The 22,910-nt window shown below is 42.1% G+C and overlaps 2 protein-coding genes across 2 annotated transcripts; both read left to right on the forward strand.

The window, feature by feature from the left end:
• Positions 1–607: 607 nt before the first annotated feature.
• On the forward strand, positions 608–10,391 carry slc7a3b (solute carrier family 7 member 3b; the record flags this gene model as incomplete). The annotated part of the gene is made up of 12 exons (XM_080840628.1): positions 608–729; positions 4,741–5,155; positions 5,493–5,648; positions 5,914–6,085; positions 6,406–6,527; positions 6,624–6,846; positions 6,997–7,136; positions 7,721–7,823; positions 8,007–8,227; positions 8,408–8,574; positions 10,029–10,137; positions 10,264–10,391. Exons 2-12 carry the CDS (start codon positions 4,792–4,794, stop codon positions 10,389–10,391), a joined length of 1,905 nt encoding a protein of 634 aa, XP_080696754.1. The 5' UTR covers positions 608–729; positions 4,741–4,791.
• Positions 10,392–13,040: 2,649 nt separating this feature from the next.
• ubl3b (ubiquitin-like 3b) lies at positions 13,041–22,007 on the forward strand. Its single transcript, XM_080840655.1, has 5 exons — positions 13,041–14,147; positions 17,436–17,544; positions 18,686–18,772; positions 19,166–19,243; positions 20,634–22,007. Exons 1-5 carry the CDS (start codon positions 14,121–14,123, stop codon positions 20,684–20,686), a joined length of 354 nt encoding a protein of 117 aa, XP_080696781.1. The 5' UTR covers positions 13,041–14,120; the 3' UTR covers positions 20,687–22,007.
• Positions 22,008–22,910: the final 903 nt, after the last annotated feature.

Raw genomic sequence — 22,910 nt, forward strand, 5'->3', positions numbered from 1 at the left:
AGAGTCATAACATCCATTCCCTTGAGATAGACCCATGACAATCTGTTTAGTTTTAATCAAACTTGTCCACACTACGTCTGCAACATGGAGCCAGTTGTGGTATTTGCAACCCTATTAAAAGGTAATTCTTTGTAGCCAGATTTCAAATTAATGTATTTTCTCTCTGTGATCAGTAGCCTTCTTTGTATTGGAAAACTTCAAACTTCATCCAAAGATCAGGCCATTTAATCTCACAAAACCACCAACCATGACAGACTGCAAATGCTGTGTATTATCAATGTCTTTGGAACAAAAAACGTAGGCTAGCATACAACATGCAAATCAAAAAACCTTGACGATTGTTAACGCCTCTAGGGCAACTCAACGCACATTACTGCACAAGTCAGTAAAATAAGCTTAATCTACTTATCTGGGAGTTCACCTAACCCTAAAGCTAATTGGTCAGGGTGTTACAGTGGAAGAAGGGAAGAAATACACGCGAAGTGGGAGTTCCTTTTCGTTCCATTACACCACGGTATTTACATGAGTTAGACGTCAACAAAGCATGCCATGCCTCTCGCTCCATAAATGGTCTTCCGCCTAGCGTATCAAGTATCTTTCCGCATGTGTAGACTGTACTAGCCGCTCCCAACTCCAACAATTAGTACACTTAAGTCGATGTGTAGCCACCACGCTTAGCGAACTGCCGAAGTATTGTAAGGAATCTGATTATCATCATCATCAAAACAGGTAAATTGTGTTTATCATATGAACATTTACTTAGAATATGGTCTTTACTGTTTAAGTTAAGTTTATTCATCCAATGTGGAATGATGACAGCGCGCCATATGGGTCGGATACGCGTTTCCTTATTCTTTTCACATTAAGATAAAATATTTTTAAATAATGTATGTGTTTGAGTAACATTTATGAAGTTTTAATCCTGGTGTAGATTAAAACCGTGATGATGAACTGACTACGAAACTGATGCAATCGGTCCGCATGGTGTGATGTGTAAAATCGGCTAATCTCAACATTTCTGATGCAATTTGTGCGCGTGTTGCCTGCTAAGACGTCCTGTGCTCCGTTGATTTGTTGACAAATCACGTAACGTTGAGTTGTCAACTATCAGTTGCATTCAATAACCGCATTTGAGCATTTATTTTATACATATACGCGGCAATTCCAATCAGTCTGACAGGGATGAAAACTGGAGAATACATCATGTTGCCCGCCTTTCACGTGCTTTGTCTTGCCGAGCAAACATGTTACTTTGATTTAGGGAGATGAATGAATGCTGTTAGGTGGCTACATGCCACGACACTCACATAAGATTTAATATTGCAATGATTCGTTACCTCGACAAATTCACAATTGTAGTATGTTGATGGGTTTGCAAAGATATCCCCAAGCTGGCTAGCTAGCTACATATGCTACCCACTGAGAGTGATGCAACTATGTTATAAAGCAAGGGATTTAGCAGGCGATTGTGACTTCTCCCAGACGTCAGTAGTTAGCTGAGTAGCTAGCCACGCTGACTGGAGGGAGAGTGCCAAATAACCAATATTTACCAGTAGATGAATACAGGTTAGTGTGCACGTCATTTTACTCGAATAATCCAATGCTCTCTTAATGTAATAAGTGAATGATGTAAGTACTGTTTGTATTACCATTGATAACTAAGCTAAGCGCGAAAACAAGCACTTTGTCGATTTGCAATTGAGAGGCTTTTGTACAACATGCAGCCCACTTCATAACACAGCGCTACGATGGGCTGAAGTAACTGATACTCTTGAGTCTGAACTGTTTTGGAAGCCTTCAGCTTCATGTCTTACTAAAAGAAGTCACAGTTTGCTGTTGAGTCTCAATATATTTTGCAGTCTCTGAAGGCATTGATGACAGCCTCCAGTGTGACTCATCACACTCATTAAACCAAGAAAAAAGTGCGTAAGATCGAATTCAGTCAATGGTTTGCGCTTTTTCTGAAAGCTGTATTTAATTCCCATTCTAAATGTCATTGATTTTTTTTTAAACACATAGGAATGGATTGCTCTACCTGTTATGGCCCAAGGCACGAAATTGGGAATCACAAGGTTGATGTGGATGCAAAAGCTATTTCCATCCAGAAAATGTCCACTTCATGCCAAAGGTCTGATGAACAGAATTCCAACATACTGGCTTCTGCCAACTGAAAAAAAGCCAGTTATGGTGGCCATAGCAACTCACCGCCATTCTCTAACGTTTGAGAACTGAGCATTCTGCTCTGTTGTACTCTGCAGCTCTGCTTTGCCAGTGTTACATCTGACTTTGCCCAATTAATGGTGAAAAGAGGTTCTGTTTCTGAGATTACTGTTCCCTATTAACTCTCACGACTGTGGGTCTTCTGGAGTTTGAAATGTCCATACTTTTTTTTTTTTAAACCACTGCATTCAAACATTCCAAGGGCTCATCAAGCCACCAACAGAATGAAGATAAAATTGAAAGGTGCTATTTTCTGACCAAAAGGTAAATATGAAGTTGTATATTAAATCATTGTGCACACCAAGTGCATTGAATGATTTGGGTCTACGTTCAGTACAGACCACATTATCCTCTTACTGCTTTAAGGAGGCCAAACCAACTTCCTTCTGCCACATGCAGCTTTGCTTTAGCATACCATGTCAGCTGAGTAGATTGATACTTTAGTCTGTAGAGAACAATAACAATGATTGTGGACTGAAATGGAAACAGGCTTGTATCAAGGTGATTTGGTGATTTTGAAAAAATTTGCAGTCATCACAGTTGGCCTGGCCTCGATTGAATATATATTTGCGTGTCAGGGATTCCTGTATCAGCTGAATTTTGCTTATCCAAACCTTTCTCTGCGGGTATGTGCATTTTTGGTCCTTGGCCTTGTGAGATTTGGAGGTTTGGATTTGTGCCAACAAAATGGCCTTTAGCCATTTGGCACTAGTGCCTGAGGACTGCTGCAAACCGGTTATCTTTTCATTATTTCACTGGCTCTTTATCGTGTAAACCACTAAAGGACACACATTTCTGAGAGAATGTGTTGGATTGCAAACTTACTCAGAGTCCTGTGCATCAGTGTTACTGGTTACTCGATTCTTGTGAGAAGTCGTCATCATGGTTGCGTGCTCTTGTAGTGTGGGTGGAGGCTGGCTGTTCAGACTGTGCCTGATGAAACTTGCATGACTGCTCAAGTTTCTCCATATGGAGGAAGCTGTCTGCGGGTTGTTAAATGCCACATCAAGTAACTTTTCTCTTTTGGCTGGTTTAGCCCTCACTGTTTTTAGTTTTACCCTGTTACCCAGATGACATGGTCTTTGTTTCCTGTCAGTAGCTCATCAGTTGCAAGGTTGCCTGCTTCGTATTGAGAAATGGATCGTTTATCCTCTTTATTAAACTTTAATAAGTTTAAGTCCTATTGTCAAGTGGCCTTCATCTGTGTTCTGTTAATTCTCTCTTATGTTTATTGAATTACATCTGCTCAAATTAACTAATTTTATAAAAAGGAATACACACACATTTTGTACAGTACCCCATGATTTAGTTTTTTTTTTTTTTGCAAAATGTAGTCTTGAAAAATGTGAAAATGAATGTCTTTAGATAACTCTTTTGCATTTTTCAAGTGTTTGTCATAAATTTACCTGGAAACCTTTACCTGATAAATAGGCTACAAACACATTTCCATAGCGTGGTTATTTATTTTCTTTTAATGTATATATTTTTTCCCCTTTGCGCAGTATTTTTGAGAAATACTAAAACTCTGGGCAAACCACAATCTGTTTCGGGTCAAGTTGGAATTAAAATTCCCCCCAAAAATGCAATGTTTTTTTTAATTGGAGAACTTCATCACCCTGTAATGGCCTGTCTTCAAATGTTTTGCAAAACCTCCTGTGTTATGATAAGGCATTGAAGGCTGCATTTAACCAAATAGGGTGAAAAGATAACTAAGAATTAGGCCTGTTTGTGACGCAAATTTGAATTCCGCGAATGTCCAGTGTAGATAAATATTGACCCGTAACCTTGCAGAAGATGTACGTCAAAAGCACAATCGTGTTTGACTACATTGGGTCATGCTTGGGCCCAAGATGGAACGCAATCTCTGTTTACTTTGTCAATAACATTTGCTTTGAAACACGAGTGATATTTCGAAGGTTAAAGTTGGCGACTGAAATCCTCTTCAAACCAAACTTTTTAAAGTAACAGTTAAATTCAATTCAATTACTTTACACTTTATTTATATAGCGCCATAACAATACAATTGTCTCAAGGTGCTTTACACAGCCCAGAGAATGGCAGCAGAGGCAAGGAAAAACTCCCTGTTAGTCAGGAAGAAACCTTAAGCAGAATCACGGCACATAAGTGGGGACCCATCTGCTTGAGGTCAGCTGGGTGGAGATAGGAATGAGGGGAGGGTCGTGTGGCAAAAGGGGTAGGGGAACAACAAGTGTTGTACACAGCATGCATTTAGTAGATGTACATAATATACATATAGACATCAGGTGGTACATACATGATGCATACAAAACCAGCTTAGTTGTGCTCATAGGGTTACTGTTATAGGGGTAAGGAGAGTAGGAACAGAAAAACATGTCAGTGGTGGCAATAATCTATATTGTATATAAATGCTAGCATAGGTTACGGCAGTAAGGTGGCAGTGGGTGCAGGGGGCCAAGGGTTTCTACAGGTAGATCGGTTGGAGAGTTCACATCTGACCTCTCTACATATGTTCTAACCCTTGTTGTTTTTATTTTCCAGAGTCGACCATTTTAATTTCTCGCACCGAAATCCTTCTTCGCACTCCTCACCATGAAGCAACTGGCCTCCTTTGGAAGAAAATTGATCCGTCGGCGGGTGATGGACTTGAGCGACGGGGAGACCCGCTTCGCTCGCTGCTTGTCCACGCTGGACCTCATAGCCCTGGGTGTCGGGTCCACGTTGGGAGCTGGTGTGTACGTGCTGGCTGGGGAGGTGGCCAGAGAGAAGGCCGGCCCTGCCATCGTCCTCTGCTTTCTGATTGCTGCTCTGTCCTCTGTCCTGGCTGGCCTGTGCTATGCTGAGTTCGGCGCTCGTGTACCCAAGACTGGCTCTGCCTACCTCTACAGCTATGTGACCGTTGGAGAGATTTGGGCCTTCATCACTGGCTGGAACCTTATCCTGTCCTATGTGATAGGTGAGCTTGACTATTAAAAAAAGATGCAAATGTTTTTCATTTTAAAAACAAATATTTCCTATATATAAGACCATGTTACTTCAAATTAATTTTCTACATCATGTTTAGTGCCTGCTTTTTAAATGTTGCATGAATTGGGGTGATTCAGAGACCGCTCAAATAAGGGATCACTTCAGTAAATAGAGCGAAGCTCAAGTAATATTTAAGGAACATGAAGCGATTACACTTGACACCTTTAGTATTCGAGTATCTCCAGTAAACACTTCAAACACAACCCACAGATATAAATGACAACCACTCATGTTTCACCAACCATGCACTCCTCATCCTCTTGCAGGGACCGCAAGTGTGGCTCGCGCCTGGAGCTCCACTTTCGATAATTTGGTGGAGCAGAAGATCTCTACTTTTTTCAAGGCGTCAATGTCAATGAACGTGCCTGCACTGGCGAAGTACCCAGATTTGTTCGCCCTCATCCTAGTCCTGTTACTCTCTGGTGAGGCCCACTTGTTGTTGCTCCTGTAATCCATCAACAGAAGCCAATTATACAACTGTGGCTTAGTTTCAGGCTTTATTAGTATTAAATGTCTGATTCTGGTTCCTGCCGACCCTTGTTCTATGGTGCTGTGCTTATTATGGTATGTAAAGTCAGCCAAAGCATGGAACAACTGGTAACCATGCAACACAGAATGTTTTTGCACCTCTTAGTGCTGCGGGGATAATGAGCTACTTGTCATTTTCTCACTTTTCCTCCGCAACAGGCCTCCTGGCATTTGGTGTGAATGAGTCGGCTCTGGTCAACAAAATTTTCACTGGGGTCAACTTGGTGGTGCTTGGCTTCGTCATCATCTCTGGCTTGGCGAAGGGCGACACGAAGAACTGGAACCTGACACAGGAGGACTACTTGATCTACAAGAACCAAACCATGACAGAGTGAGCGCTTGTGTTTGCCACCGATGCGTGTCTCCGGCGTAGCAGGAGAATGTGTGTCATTAGTGGATCATTTGGTTGATGATTGGAGGAAATGCTTGTTTCCAAGCCAGACCACGTTTTTCTGGTCTGTGTAACTGTTATTGCAATGTGAATTCACATAACCTTATTCAACGGAGCTTAGTAGTAATGTAGTAGTAGGAAATGGTTGATTATGGAAGTAGGTATTGGTAATGATCACTTTATATCTATCAGTGTATCATCCTGCCATTTCCTTGCATATTAGAAATTAAACTATAAATATTTTTGCTGCTTTATTCCAGAAAAGAAATTGAAAAGGGTTTCGGTTCGGGAGGTTTTGCTCCTTTTGGCTTCAAAGGAATTCTTTCTGGAGCTGCAACCTGCTTTTATGCCTTTGTGGGTTTTGACTGCATTGCTACCACAAGTAGGTCACTGCCAGGTTTTCAAGGGGAAGAGAAATATGTGTCGCGACATGATTGTGTGTTGTAACTAATCCCGATGTTTTTTCTGCCCTATTCAGGCGAGGAGGCTAAAAATCCCATGCGTTCCATTCCCATCGGAATCGTGGCCTCTCTCCTAATCTGTTTCGTTGCCTACTTTGGTGTCTCTGCTGCTCTTACCCTTATGATGCCCTATTATATGCTTGACACATCCAGTCCTTTGCCTGAGGCCTTCAAACATGTGCATTGGGACCCTGCACGCTACATCGTAGCTGTGGGATCTCTCTGTGCGCTCTCCACAAGGTGAAGGCATAACATTTGTTTCCATCTCTTAACACACAGTACAAGTCTCCCCATTACACATGGTCCTAGACGAGGTGAAGTCATAATGTTTGCAATGTGACTGATGTTGAAGCAGTTGTAACTCAATGGCTTTGGTGTTCCCCTGTGTAGTTTGCTGGGCTCCATGTTTCCTATGCCGCGTGTGATCTACGCCATGGCGGAAGACGGCCTGCTGTTCCGCTTCCTCTCCCGCATGCACAAGAAGACCAAGACACCTGTGATTGCCACCATAGCGTCTGGGATTGTGGCAGGTAAACTAACACATGTGCCAACAATCAGGCAGCCCGGTGTGGAACCTTTTATTCACTTGAACCAGAGCAGGGTGAGCGCTTGTGTTTGCCACCAATGCCTGTCTCCAGCATAGCAGTAGAATGTGTGTCATTAGTGGATCATTTGGTTGATGATTGGAGGAAACACTTGTTTCCGAGCCAGACCACGTTCTTCTGGTCTGTGTAACTGTTATTGCACTGTGAATTGCACCCTCTCTACCTTTTAAAGAAGCTCTTGAAGACCCAAATCTTCAGAGAGCACCTCCTTTCCTAACTTGCACTTCCTCTAACTCTTCTTATCTTTCCTCTTATGCTATATCCTCTCACTAGAACTGAATGCGCACTTCCAGTAGTTACATTCTTGTACTTTTTTTTAGTTTCTTATTCTAAAGAAAGTAGAATTTATTGTTACAATAGGTCTCTTTTGCTCGTAGCTTGATTGTTCTCTCCTTTGTACGATCGCTTTGGATAAAAGCGTCTGCTAAATAAATAAATAAATGTAAATGTAGAATGTTGTCCTCACAAAGTTGAATCAACAAACAAGCAACGTTTTTTCCCCCCCATAGCTCTGATGGCCTTCCTCTTCGACTTGGCCGCCCTGGTGGACCTGATGTCAATCGGAACTTTGCTTGCTTACACGTTGGTGGCTGTGTGCGTCCTCATTCTCCGGTGAGTGCAAAATTAAGCATGAGCGGAAAACTGCTGCTGTGGTTGAAAGGGGAAAGGGGAAGGCTTTTATGCATTGTTTTATGTGTACATATGCCGTTCCCATTGTTATGCGTTTCCGTGACTTATGTTTTGACTGCATGTGCTTTGATGTGTGAGCTCATTTTGGGACTGTTGTGACTGCAGCTATCAGCCGGGGAGTCTCACTGCCGACACCAATGACCCGAAACTGATGGAGCTCCAGAGTCTGGACGCGTCTGATATGACGGATGGTGGGGATGGGGATGGTGGGGATGAGCGCAAACCTCTGAAGAATCGATTCAGCATGAAGCTCTTGATCTTCCCTAGCTGTGAACAGCCCACCAAAACCTCCGGCCTGATTGTCTACGTCACCACTGCAGCAGTCTGTACGTTGCTCATGACCCTGTTAACCTTACCTAATGCCTAAAAATGTGTTTCAATGAGAATGTCTTGTCAGTTTAGTTGCTTTCAGCATAACAATTCCTAGATACTCATGCTCTCTCTCTCTCTCTCTCTCTCTGTCTCTCTCTCTCTCTCTCTCTCACGCTCTTTCTCTCACGGCGCAGCTACTTTGTACACACTGATGTGCATAGTGTTGGCTCTGAAGGGAGATGAGGTTATCGAGGGTGAGCTGATGTACTTGATTCCCCTACTGGTGTTGACCTTCCTCTCTGTCATCTGTGTGGTCATCATCTGGAGGCAGCCCCAGAGCAACGTATCGCTCAACTTCAAGGTCAGAGCGTGTTTCCATTTAGTTTAACTCCAGTCGTTTCATTACCGTCTGACCATTCACTACGATTCTCTTACCACATCATCAACTTGTTGTTCACATACTCTACTGCAGGGTTTCTCAACCCATGGGTCGCTGCCCATTAGTGGCCCGCTGTCATTGGGCCGCGAAAATGTTTCAAATTTTTTTTTCCCCCATTGGTGGGCCGCGGAGCGAGTAATTGATTTTAAATTGACAACAATATTAATCAAGGACGTCAAAGTTAACGCGTACATCTATGATATTATTGTGGCCGAGATTAATGTGATACACATTTTTAATGCAGTTAACACAACTTAGTTTACTTCCGGTGTGCGTTGACACGAAACCGGTGGTGCCTGCAGTCAGGTAGGCAGAAGCGACCGAGACGGTAGTAAAAGTTGGAGAGAGCTGAGGGATTGTTTGGCGAAAAGTTTCTGTTTAAGTGGCATAATGACAGAACAATCGACAAATCTAAAGTTGTATGTAGCATTTTGTCAAGCTGAATTTAGCTGTCACTGAAGCAACTCGTCTTTAAGTTATCACCTTAATGCAAAGCACCCGACAGAAAGCAACCCCAGGTTAGATGGTCGCCACCCACACTATTATAACGATTTACCGTCGAGTGGCAACATTGTGTTTCGCATATTCCTTGCTTGACGGCGAGAGAGCACGAAACATATACCATTAAACAACAGTGTCTAAAATACACGGTGTCTGAAGTGATTACTGTATAGGATTCGACGGACGTCAGTAACGTTGCATTAGTGTTGTTTTTGTGCGTTATCATTGGAGTGGATATGCTTTTCTGTGGACAGTTACCACCTCAAACGACTGCCCAGGAATGATTGGTGCTATTTATGTTGAGAATAGATTGCAGCCACAGATTTAATTCATTATTAAAATTATTCTAATCATTATATTGACCTACTTGAACCTATTTGTTTGCATGTCTGAAGCATCACTTATTTTAATTAGGCCTAGCTGAGTGGTCTTGTTTGCATGTTCCATCACTTGTTTTGAGTACATGCTATCTTTTGGGTCCTGACTTGCTTGTTGTGCACAAATAGGCCTAGGCCTAATGCAATTCAGTTCTCTGTGTGTATTTATGTTGTTTTCGGGTGCGCAATACAATTTTGATGCAATATCTAGAGTTAGATTTTCTTTTATTTCTTTCTAGGCTTCCACCTGTGGCAGGTGCTGATGTTGCTTTTTCTCACACATAACAATCGCTTATTAATTAGAATTAATGTATTATAGATTAAATTAGCCTAATGGAATATAGATTCTCTAAAATAAGCGGGGTGTCGGTTGGGCCTGACCTGTTACAAATACAAAAAGTTGGGCCTCGGAGTCAAAAAGGTTGGGAACCCTTGCTCTACTGTGATGCATTTCTTTGAATGGACTTTGATTAATCTGTTTTACCCTGTTTACCCTAGGTACCCCTCCTGCCCATTTTACCACTGATCAGTATTTTTGTCAACGTCTACCTCATGATGCAGCTGGATGGACCTACCTGGGCTCGTTTTGCAGTGTGGATGGCAATTGGTAAGTAAAGCTTCTCCTGACTTTTCCACACATAACCATACTGTAAGGATATCTGTCAATGTTGAAGATTATATGAGGAGTGAATGAAATGGTACAATCCTAAACCTCTCGGATGTTCTCTTACAGGTTTCTTGATTTATTTTGGCTATGGAATGCAGAACAGTTCAGAGGGCGCAAATAATGCAAACAACGCGAAGAAGAACCCAATTCTCTCCAAAAATTATGAGAGCGATGCAGAGGGCATGACTCCTTAGGCAGGAGTTTTGGTAGAGTTGCATAAAACGCACATATCACGTTTTGCTGTGTGAAGGAGGTGATTGTGTAGGTTCACACTATTACCAGTTCTCTTTAAATTTGATACATACATACTTGTAATGTAATGCCTTTTTATCTTTGTTTTTATTTGTCAATTTGTCTGACAGTGATTGTAAAAAAAATCAAAAGGCCCAATCAAAATGTTTTTTTTTCTTTTTTTTTCTTACCATATTGGAGAATTCTTTTGAAGATATCAATTCTGTTCCATGGAGGTCAGTTACCTTGGTTTACAGTTTCTACATCAGATATTGGGAGCAAATACAACTTGCTGATGTTAGAGACGGTACAAATGATCATACAGATGGGAGTCTATCTGTATCTGAGACTTCTTGTGCATAGCATGGGTTCTCTGAAGATGAGATAAAAAGATATTTATCTGGTATCATACGTTACCTGATAATAGTTTGTAATTGGCCACAGTCTTGTTGCTTTCAGCCTTCTCAAGCAGTTGTGGAACCGATTGGGTCCCATGCTTATCCCACATATGATGCCACTAAATTGTTAGGAGAGTTATAGGGTATGTTTTCCCATCTTTAAGGTTTGGCATTGTATTATTTTATTTTATTTTTTTCACTTTTTTTTTGGTTTGCTGTGATCTATGATTAGTCACTGATTAATCAAGGATTTATTGCATTGATGAACAATGCCTTGGCGATTGGTTGTAATAGCCGCTATCTAGCAACGCTGCTTTCCCCATAAGGCTGCCTTTTTTTTTAATCAACCTCGTCATGAATGGCAATCTTTATTTTGTGTCTGGTTTGTGCTTAAGGAGAAGAGAGGGTGCACACCCAGTATTCTCTGCACAAAAAGAGGCTTGAACACAATAGGCTGATTACACAGACATGGACTGAATCTCATTTTATAATCTGATCCACAATCCCTGTTTGTGAAACCAACCTATCAAGTTACACTTGACTTTCCTGACCACAGAAGGGTCATAATTTCTCTTAGAGAGGACTATATTTATTTTTGGCAAGATTTCAGAACAATCATCAATTTATTACTATTATTTGAATATTTATAAAGATACATGCATGTATATTTTTGTTAAATACATTGATATTTATGTATGGTCAAATCTGGTTATTAAGAATGAATTTTTTAAGAATGCTTGTCCTTTCAAATTGCCCCTTGACCAGTTTTAAATTGTTAATTTGCTATGTGAATTTAAAATTCTGCTAAAATGTTGCTGCTCCATTGACAAGTATTTTTTATACTATGATTTATGTCTGTATTCCAAAATAGTTTATCTATGTTATGGTTATATATATGTGTGTGTGTTTGTACAGGAGAACAACGTGCATTTAAACAGTATAACACTGCAGGTTTGTGGGTATTCATGAACTTTAATGTATATATATATTTTTTCCCTTTTTTTAACTAATTGTTACTTATGTTGGGCATTTTTTGTTTATTTTCTGACTTAATGAAATATAAAAAGATTTAGCTTTGTCAGCATTTGTCAAAATAACTTTTTGGTATCATCTCGAAGCCCAATATATAACCACAAGCCTTGTCACACTGTGCCTGTTTCTTATTGGTTTACAGCTAATACCTAGTATGGTTTACTTTGAACAATGTTTGTTACAACAAGGTTGATCACCGGTTAATTTCAACTCTTGGTGAAAACTTTTGTATGATTTTGTGTATGGAATAGTCTGTTACCATTTTGTTTCTAATTACTAATCTTTTTTTTTTAAAGAAATTGGAAACAAGACTATGCTCTGGGCACAAATACATGGAGATACTGTAACTAACTGTAACCGACTTCTTGGCTTTCATTACGGTAGTTCAATTAAGTTCTGGATGTTATTAAGGACCACAGTATTATGGCATTACATTTGTAAACCCTTACAATAAGTTCTGACTTGTAAACTGATTTTAATGTATAACATTTGTCTCAGTTTCTGTGTAAGCGGTTGTCAGTGAACTGGTTGATTGTACAGTAAATGTTTACACTCTCTGTTTAATTTTTTTTTTTACCTGGGTAATCTGATGTGGTCATTTTGTGTTGAACACAATGACATTATGAAGGTCTTCTACCCACTTCACAAGTGTTACCCTGGTACAGCTCAAGTATATGTAGGCCTATATAACACCTGTTAGCCCTCTAACATTTAGCTTTGTTTTCTGTTACATTTGGAAACACTAACAATATTAAGCTTACTGTTGCATTTGGGTACAAATCCGTTAACTCTGTAATTTGTAAATATGTGTAAGTATTAGAAAATATGTTGTATATAGATGGACGGTTTTATTCTTTAGTAAAGGTGTTTTCACAACTTCTGTCCGGCTTGAGTGTCTAATTTCTGGTATTGTGTGTTTTCAACAATTGATGGTAAAAGTAGAGAGTTGTCACTATACCATAGCTGACAATAGTAGGCAAACTTGACCCTTGTGTTTCGAAAACAATTTAATTTGCACATGATTCTGCACCAAATATATATAATCTCAAGAAAACGCTGTCATATTCTCCCTCCCTCTGACAAAATGGGGGCCTGATGGAAAAACTTCAACTCCCGAAGCCCCTACAACCGCTTTTCCTGTGTGCATTGCCAGCTGATTTCCGGTGTCTTTAAATTCGCTGCCATCAATCCTATATTTTTTTTGTGGAAAAGATCAACCCAAACGATGGGTAGAAACCCAGTTTTACGATAGCGTGTATTCGTACTTGTTACATTGTTGTTATGAAGTGACATTGTTTATATAATTGGGGACAAGGCGCCGACTGCATTAGCTGGTCGTGTTTGTGTTTCGGTTCCTCTTTTTGTGCCGCAGTCTCAGCGAAAATAATGTTAGCTGGCTAGCTTACTGGTCCCAGGTATTTTTTCTGTCCGTCTTCTTTGAAGGTTGACCTTATCGTGCATCCGATACTTATTAACATTACAGAATGTGTTTTGGCACTGTGCCCTTCTTCGAGATGGATTAGCACAGTCTTGCGGCACGATTCACTGATGGTTAACATTAGCTGTTTGGTTAGCTACCAGCAAAACAGCCACTGTGTGAGCTTAACATAGCTCAAGTTAGCTACCCCTTTAGCGTTTGCTAGCTTGCTAATTAGCACCAGAGCGTGAATTTTGCTGTCAGGTAAGCGTGCTTTTACGGGTGGTTGTGGATAACTGGCGCTTATAGGTTTTCATTGACAGTGTTGTGTTTACTCTTGGTTAAAATAGCTAGCCTGCTCTCTAACGTTAAATGCATCCAAACAGCCGTTGAACTTCTGTCAACAATTTAAATCAAATAGCTAACAAGCAGTAACGTAAGTTATCTTGCTTAAAATTGAGGGGGTTCTACTCATTACTCGTACACCGCTTTAGATAATAACCATTCGAATGAACGCTTTATGTCGAGGAATAATTCAGTTAACACCTTAACGGGCGTACTGCCGGATATTGTTTATGTGTGTTAGTCACTGGCCTTAAAATCACAGTCGTCAGCTGTTGCACTTCAGTGTCAGTACAGGATCAAGAGTTGTATGCGTTTGTCTGAGGTACAGGCTAGTGTGTTGAGGTAGGAGTCTTGAATTGGTGCCAGGCAGTGGGAAGCAGAGAAGGGTTGGGGGGTAAGAAGCACTGAAGCGCACACAGGCTCTTTGTGCCAAGGGTTTGCCCCCCTTCACCACCGACGCATCACCACATCCTGTCTGCTTTCCACCTCTGCCCACAGCCATGACAACTCAAAGAGACCCCGACACGGTGAGTGCAGCTCTGAGATTTTAACCAATGTAAATATTACTAATCCCGTGTGTTTGACGCGCATATGCTAGATAACGTTGCATGTTTTCTTTATGGTCCCACTCAGAATGGAGGGTAGGGGCGTATGTGTGTGTGTGTGTGTGTGAATATATGTTGAACGGGAGGAAGGTCCATGTGAACATATACAGGCCATGCCTCTTGTTTAGAAATAAGCATCACCCATAGATAATACTTCATTTTGTAACAATGCGCGGTTCTTTCAGGAGCAGAGGCAACATACATGACAGGAAAGGCCATAAAGCTGATAGTCAATAGACACGTCAGTTAGAATGTCCTCTGAGAATGCTGCCCACTGTCAGTGGGATACATCCAAGGAATGTTATTTAGTTTTGTACAGTAACATTTCTATTTTAGTGTTGAGTGGTTTGTAAAGTTTCTGAATAATGTGATATTCACCTTTTATAATGCATTTGTTAATATAGGTAGGGCTCTTTATATCAGTAGTTCAGTTGGAGCTCAAAGTCTATGAATTGTATTTATCGCTATCTGCTCATTTTGAAAATGTATTTATGTGTTTTTGATGAGCTTAGCATGCATTTAGCTCTGAATTTAAGAAGTTAAGAGGATAGTCAAATGGGGAGGGGTTGTTATTGTCCCGTTGCTAGGGGCAACATGGCAGATTTTGTTGTTGTGGGTTTGTTTATCAGTAGGTGGGTTGGGAGTGGGAAACAAAGGGTGATGACCGTAATGATGTCAGATCCACATTGCTCTACACTGGTGCAAACACAAGCCCTAGAGTGTTGTAGGGTGGGGGTGGGGTGGATAAAGGTCTGGGCACGCATGTCTCCTCAACTCAGTGGATGAACGGCTTAGTGTTTGTAAACAGGCTGTAGCCCTGATGTCACAGTCATGTCATGCTGCAGCCTCTTGGTTCTCCATCCTTTGTGGAGGCCTGTCTCAGAACATCTCAGACTGAAAATGTGTCTGAAATGAGCACCCTTCTTTCTCCCAGCGAGTTGTCCCACCCAAACAACTCCTTTCTCCTCTGTTCCTGAGTCAATCGCTTATATTTATTTAACCTCTGTTAGTGGTGTTAAGAGGTTGTGAATTCAGGCCACATGGAGGGTGAGGGTTCATGCCAAGATGTGTGGGGTGTTTGGTGTCAGAGAATGCCAGGAGCAGTGTCACTTTAGATCTTATGAGCAGGCTGGCTGTGCAAGGGAGTCCCTTTCCCTTTCACCGGGGGTGGGGTGGGGGGGTCATGACCTGAGCTGCCAGACTCAGCTGGGTGCAGGGCAAGCCTGTACTCCCTGCTGGTCAGGCATGCGTCTGGCTCCACCAAGAGGAAGTGAATCACAAGGATGAGAGAGAAGGAGTGTGTGTGTCTGTGTGTGTGTGTGTGTGTGTGTGTGTGTGTGTGTGTGTGTGTGTCTTGGTGTGGGTAATATAGCCTTGTGGTATCTTTGTGTATATTCTTCCTCAGATATGTCTCCACATTGTTGTGTAAATCTTAAAAGTAAAGATAGCGTAAACCAAAAAAATAGCCATGTTTCTCATGAATGAAGATAATTGTTTAGGATAATCACAAACCAGTTGTGCAGTTGTGTCTCTGGTTTCATATTATTGCTGGATTAATTCACTAATTTCCTTTTTCATACTGCATGAGATTGGCTTTGGGTCTCTAATCCTTAGCCAGAAGCAGCTGCTAACCTTTTTAGGTTTTGCTCCACTCTTTCCGTCTGATTTTAAAGACTTGTATTTATTCTCAGCAAGAGGCCAGTCATGCCCTGGTTTTACATGACTTCATTCTTAAACCTCATTAGAAGTAGAGAAATTTAGGCCTTGATGATTTTTATGAGGGAGAGTGGGGAAAAAAACAAAACTTAAACGAAACTTAAACCAAAAACTATGTGGCACAACGATACCTTTTGCCAAAAGGGTGAGCACTGTGTTTCTACTGTGAAAGTGAACATTTAGGAGCTGGTAACTACCTGGCATGAAGTATACTGACCTGTGCATTGGGCCTGTGCAAGGGTCAGTAGTTCTTGAGCATCTCTCATTCTGCCATCTTGTGACCGTTGCAGCAACCTGTGAGCTAATGATTAAGCAAGTAACACTGGCTTTACAAGCTGTTGCATTTAATTAACTTTCTGAACGATTACCACACCCTGAATACAGACAGGAGAGAGGATCATCTCAAGCCATGTCTTTTGATCAGTGGTAACCCTCTGATGAAGCCCCCACCTACCTCCCCCTCTCAGAGAAGCCCCCCTGCTTGGGTTAAGCACAGGCCATGCAAATTTAATAACGTGCTCCAGAACTGTCTGGGACACCTGGGGTTATCGCATTAGGCCAACGGCTCACTTATGACTTTGACAGATGTCGGCCACCAGTCTTCTCTCCCCCCTCCGACAAGATAGGCCCTTTTGACCGGAACCCTCCCATGAATGAGGAAAGCCCGGTTACAGGTCCATGAATGGTGTAAAAAAACATCCAATTAGCAAGGCATGTGCAGTCATTAGGCATCATGCAAGGGAAGGGGAAGACTGTGTGTGTGTGTTTTGGCTCTTTTTCTTCGCTCATCTTTGCCTTAAGCCAGTGGCACACCATTGATGTTCAAGAAAGCCCCTTGAGCCTGTCGCTGTAGTAAGCCTATCCATGGACCCATTTAGTGCAGTTTCTCCTTTCTTTTTCCACAACTAAAAGACCAAGGGCTGGCAATGCCAATGCCACTTCCAACTTCTTATCAGTCATATTCTCGATTAGAAGTAGCCAAATTACGAAACTGTCTGGGGTGAGCGAGAGTGGTGTGAAAATGGTAAGCAAATGCTGCTGTGTTTATGGTTTGGTATAGGTGCAGAATGTATGTGCTATTTGGTCGTTGGCTGTAGTCTTTGCGGTGTGTTCAAGTGCAAGTTTTTGGCCCAGACATAGGCAATGTGAGATGACTAGTGCTTAATTTGCACTTACAGCAGTTACATTCCTGCACTTCTTTTTTTCTTCCCTTTTTTTGTTTTTCAATTTCTTGTAAAATTGTATTTATTGTTACACTAGGTCTCTATTGCTCGTAGCTTGACTGTTCTCTCACTTGTACGTCGCTTTGGACTAAAGCGTCTGCTAAATGTCTAAATGTAAATGACACAACAGACCGCCTTCGTCACCACTAGTTGATGTCGGTTTGGTGTGTCTCTGGCTTAAGATGGCCTCAAGGATTTTTTGGGGGGATTTTAGGTGGGGACCTTCTCATGGATAGAATTCCGCCTGATGAATTTCCTCTGGTCCCTGCAGGTGAACCTCCGGCTCATACTGGTCAGTGGAAAAACACAGGACTTCACCTTCTCCCCCAACGACTCGGCCACTGACATCGCCAGCCATGTCTTTGAGAACTGGCCTGCAGGTAATAATAATTATAATAATTAATATTATTTTTAGTGCACTCTACATTCAAACAGAATCTCGGAGTGCTACATAGCTAAAAACAGTTCATAACAAAAGCATAGTTTAAAGAATAATAAGTTTTTTTTAAAAGTAGGAAACGCCTTTCTGAATAAAAAGGTTTTAAGGCCAGTCTTAAAACAGTCTAGTGTCTGTGTTGCTTGTTCTTACGATAGAGAAGTGCTGTCACTGCCTCTCACATGACAATGCAATGTATGTTACTCATGCGTGACCACCCACTTCTTCTTTTTCAGTAGCTGTCAGTGCTGCTGATTTACTGACATAAACTTGATGTGCTTTGAAATCTATAAGCACGTCTTTGTTCCTGTCTGGACTGTGCATGTGGCTTAGAGTACATCGAGTGCAGAGAGTATGAGTCTAGCCACAGCCGGTTTGAAGGAGCCAAATATTGATTGCACTGGCTTGAAAATGAGAAAATATACAACTCTTGTGTGTTTATACATGCAGATTCTAATCTGGCAGATTGTAAGAACCAGAAGCTGGTGATGTATACATTCACAGGACATTAAGCGACATGACTTGGAAGCGCAGATGGCCCACAGAATGAATGAGTCATAACAACAACAGTTACAGTGATGAGTTTCATCTCTCGCACAGTGTAGCTAGCGATTCTATTAAACCCCTACGTACTAATTCTAAATACCAGTGAAACTGAAAGATTTTAATGACACAAACAAATACAATTGTGATGTTTCATGGCATAAACATTTAATATGCACTACTGTCATGGCAGAGTGCATGGCCTCTGTCCCTCTGTAAGTATGATGAGTTTGTTACGCACCTCTAAAAGCTCTCTCTCTCCCTAACCCACCAAAACTTCCAGTCTGATTGTCTACGTCACCACTGCAGCAGTCTGTATGTTGGTCATGACCCTGTTCCCCTTACCTCATGCCTAAAAACGTGTTTCAATGGTGCAGTCAGTTCAGTTGCTTTCAGCATAACAATTCCTAGATACTCATGGTTTCTCTCTCTCTCTCTCTCTCTCGCTCTCTCTCTCTCTCTCTCTCTCTCTCTCTCTCTATCTCTCTCTTTCTTTCTTTCTTTCTCATGGCCTCTCTCTCCCTCTCTCTCTCCCTCTTCAGGTTGGGAGGAGGAACAGGTGAGCAGCCCCGGCATCCTGCGCCTCATCTTCCAGGGTCGCTTCCTTCACGGGAACGTCACACTTGGAGGTGAGCACCCGCCTAACTGCCATCGCTGCCCACTCAACACAACTCGCATCAATGACTCAAACGCAGTGTCAGAACCGGACTCCACCGTACATGCTTCTGAGCACGTTGTACATTCATACTCCTGCACGTACATTCATTACTTCTAGGCAGCGGTGCCTTTCAAAGACAGAAGAAAGGCAGAAAGGCAGTTTGAGGAATAATCAGAGTATATGAGTGTTTTTGAGAAATGGAGCATGTCTTATGCAGTGAGGTCAAGCTAATACTGTTATTTTTGGTTGCCTCAGAAAAAGAATTGACCAATTTGATGCCAGCTGTGCATAGTAGTGAAAATATCCACAACTATCCAAGTGTTGAGAATTTCCAATAAAAATGTTCCCTCTTTCTGTTGGACAGCTCTGAAGTTGCCCCCTGGCAGGATAACTGTCATGCACTTGGTTGCCAGAGAGACCCTTCCAGAGCCCAACTCCCATGGTAAGCCGCCAGCAACTCCTCCAGGCAACCGCCTCAGCTTTCCCCTCCAGAAGGGTTCAAATCCATCCATCTTTCTCTCCCGCCCTTTCTCTCAACAGCAGCTTGGATGTGTCGCTGGCTGCCAGACACTGATTAGTTCCAACTTCTCCAGCGCAAGAACAGCCAGTTCAGAGTTCCCCTCTTTGTTGTCCTTTTCTTCAAGTGTTAGTGAATAGTAGGAGTGCTCTGGCTTGAACGCATGGATACCAAGAGACTTTCATTGAAATATTCCAAGACCCTGTTTACGTGGAGACGCTTCAAGTAATGTCAAGATGTGTTAGTCTTGTGTTGAAGAATCCTGAGGTCAGTAGTCAGAAGTTACTAGCATTAGGGGCTAGCATTATTTGAGAAATGTATTTAGCATTTGAATAAGACTTAAGTCAAACATCTTGATTCCAATACAATACAGAACAGCTTTGTTCTTGTTGGTGCTATAAGTCATAAGATGCCCCAAAAGAACACGTCTTTAGACACAGCTTTAGACACGTGGTCATTCTTAAATGCAACGTCCTAATACAATCAATTAAAAAGCCCACTCACCTCATAAATGGTGTCATATGGCCCATATTAGTTTTGTAATGAGCCCTATCGTGTTTGTTAGAAAATGAGATCGCAAAACAAGGCTGAGAATTGGGGCCAAGTTCTCATTGAAGCAGAGTTTGATTAGACTGAGCCCTGTGTGTGCACTTGGAAATGGATGGGTGCTGCTGAGGTATTGCTCAGTTTTAGCTTCTAGCTCCGTGAGAAACTTCAATACTCACTGGATGGTTAAATTAAATGGGAGACTATGGCATGCCCCATGATTTTAGCAAATATAGTAAGCAAATCAATCTGAAAGATATAGTCTTTTTAGTGTGACTATTGAAACGCTGTTCATGCCGTTGGTCAGAATGAAAAAGTAATTCCAGCTATGTACTTTTTAGGTCTGTTTGAGCATTCTGTGTGGAAACTCTATTTAGATACGAGACTGATCTTGTTTGCACAAACGAGACTTGCCTGTAAGGACTTCATACGTGCTCAAGATTGTTTGTAGACTAGCATCTTTGCCCTATCAGCTGTTAAGCAATGAGAGCACTGGTGCACCTCACTCTTGTCTCCTATCGGGGGCTCACAGCTGAATGGGTGGTCGGCCCAAGATTAAGACGCCGCAGAGCAAGAGGCGTGTTGCAGCCCAAAAGTAGAATGCAGACCTTGCGTGTCTTCACCAAATATGTTCTCTTTTCTCAATGAATGTTTAAACAGTTGGGTTAAGCTTGCGTGTACATTTTCGGTGTGAACCCTTATGGAATGCTTGTAATCATTTTTTACTGGCACATGACTGATATGCGGCCTTTCTCCACTTTCTCCCCAGGCCAAAGGAACCGCGAGAAGACTACAGAGAGCAGCTGCTGCCTATTGTTGTGAAGAAAAAGAATATTAAGAAATGATCGATTTAAAGACAGGGCCCAACTATAACCACATCCTTAATCCCTTCCCTATCCATTTCAGCCCTCACCCCTCCTAGGTCTGTCTGTTTGTCTGTCAGTCTGTGTGTCCACCCATTGTGTGTCTTTGAGGTGATCTTTGCCTGAGAACTTTCAGCTGAATGGACTGGATCCTCGCCTAGTTCTTACACACTTTTTTTTTGTCTTTCCTTTTTGTGCCAAGTGTTAATATCAGAAATGTTGTGTTGTTGCCAAAATTCGCATCGGATTTTACTCAAAACTGTTTGAGGAGGAAGAAAAAAAATGTACAGAATGCTGCCAACTTGAGGCCCCTCCATGAGGTGACCGGGGGAGGGAAGAGGAGACGGACGAGCAGGAACAGCTCTGCATCCAAAGGAAGTCTACTCTGCTCCCGATGTTCCCAGCTCAAGGACAAGAATGCCTCCCTCCCTCATGGAGGAGCCTCTTTCTTTTCCTTCTGTGATGGCCCACGGACTGGGGGTCTGCAGATCATGCTTCTGACTGTCAAAGGAAGTGTGTGTTTGCATGTGTGTGTGTGTGGTCTGTAGTGAGAGACCTTGGACTGTACTTGTCTCGGGACTCTGTCAGGAATTTATTCTGTGTGTTTATAATGGTCTTAACCTCACAACATAACCTCTCCCCCCTCACACCCAGTCTGATGTTCTAGACTTGCCTGTTAGGAAGTGCCATGTGTCACCGCACCCTTTCCCTCCAAATATGAATCTGCCTTTAGGTGTAACGTAGTTCCTTCTGAAGGGCACTTGTTTGCAGTGGAAATGATCGATTGACTGATATGTTATGAGTGGGATTTGTTTTTCTGGATTTGGACCAAGTGCAGAAGAGAAGTGCCGAGGGTCTTGCTTCGAATAAATAAACCAAGAGATGCCATTGGTGCATATGACCGTGTGGACACCGATGCATGGCCTGGTCTTATAAGTGTTTTATCACTTTGGTGTGTGGTTGTGTTTGTATGCAATTTCTGGCCTTGAACCCCAGGATTTCCTTTCGTGAAGTGCAGTGAAGATGTGTGGTTGCATGAATCAACTGCTGGGATGCCCACGGTGCAAAACAACAACAAAAAAACAAGAAATTAGTCCTAGCTCGTCCCAGTCTTGATAATGCGCTGCCATTTTGTCTGATATTTGCCGCCGCCTCGTGCGCACAGACGAGACGTCTGTCTGGCGGGCAGAGGCCCCTTGGGGCAGTCGCAGTCTCATGAGGAGTCAGGGATGCATTAGGAGACGCTGGGTTGACTAGGAGGAGGCCTGAGGGGGGTGGGGGGGGGTCGTGATCAGGCTTTATGTACCCACGGTCCTGTCCAAACCCCCCCCCCCCCCCCCTTTTTTTTTGTTTTTTGTTGAAAAGGGTCAGCTCCACTACACGTCCTCTCAACCCCAAGATGTCATGGGACGAAGGATCTCCGGATGGTTGGATTTCACTTTATTATTATTATTATCCTTTGTTCTTGATTGTGAAAATAAATATTAATGATAGAAGGTCTTTAAAAAGGAAATCTTTTAATACATATTGGTATTGCATTGTATTGCTACACTTTCAAAAAATGGCTTACTGATGTTAATTGAATGAGATCATAGTCCCGAGGGATATATTTGTATGTGTGTGTGTATGATGGCGAGAGAGAGAGAGAGTGTGTGTGTGTGTGTGTGCGAATGTGATGGTGAGAGTGAGTGTGTGTGATGGCGAGAGAGTGTGTGTGATGGCGAGAGAGAGTGTGTGTGTGTGTGAATGTTTTGGTAGGAATGGTGCAGATGAAGCAGGAGAACAAATCAGTCATGGGTGACCGTGGTTGTCTTGGAAACGGCTTGAGTTCCTCCTCTGAGAGACCCTTCCTCAGTGATAGTCTGTTAACCTCAGTCACCACCCTGCAATTTAGCTCCAAATGATTAAACAAAAGTTCTGCTTAAAGCTTGTATTATAAATTAATAAAACATCTTTCCAGATAATGTAATATTTGTACGTGTTTTTTTTCTCTTTGTTTACCTTTCTGTGTCTCATACGGGGGACCACAGATTTTGTTTTACAGGTGTTGCCTTTTGTTCGTTAGTGCTGAGATGGAAAGTAGAATGTTCCGGTCCGTTTTAAGCCTAACCTTTTCATAACAATTTGGAGATTAGCAAATAAAAAAAAAACAAGGGATATTGGCTCTTGTACTTCCTGTGGTT

The sequence above is a fragment of the Sprattus sprattus genome (assembly GCF_963457725.1).
Source record: "Sprattus sprattus genome assembly, chromosome: 6".
Taxonomy (NCBI): domain Eukaryota; kingdom Metazoa; phylum Chordata; class Actinopteri; order Clupeiformes; family Clupeidae; genus Sprattus; species Sprattus sprattus.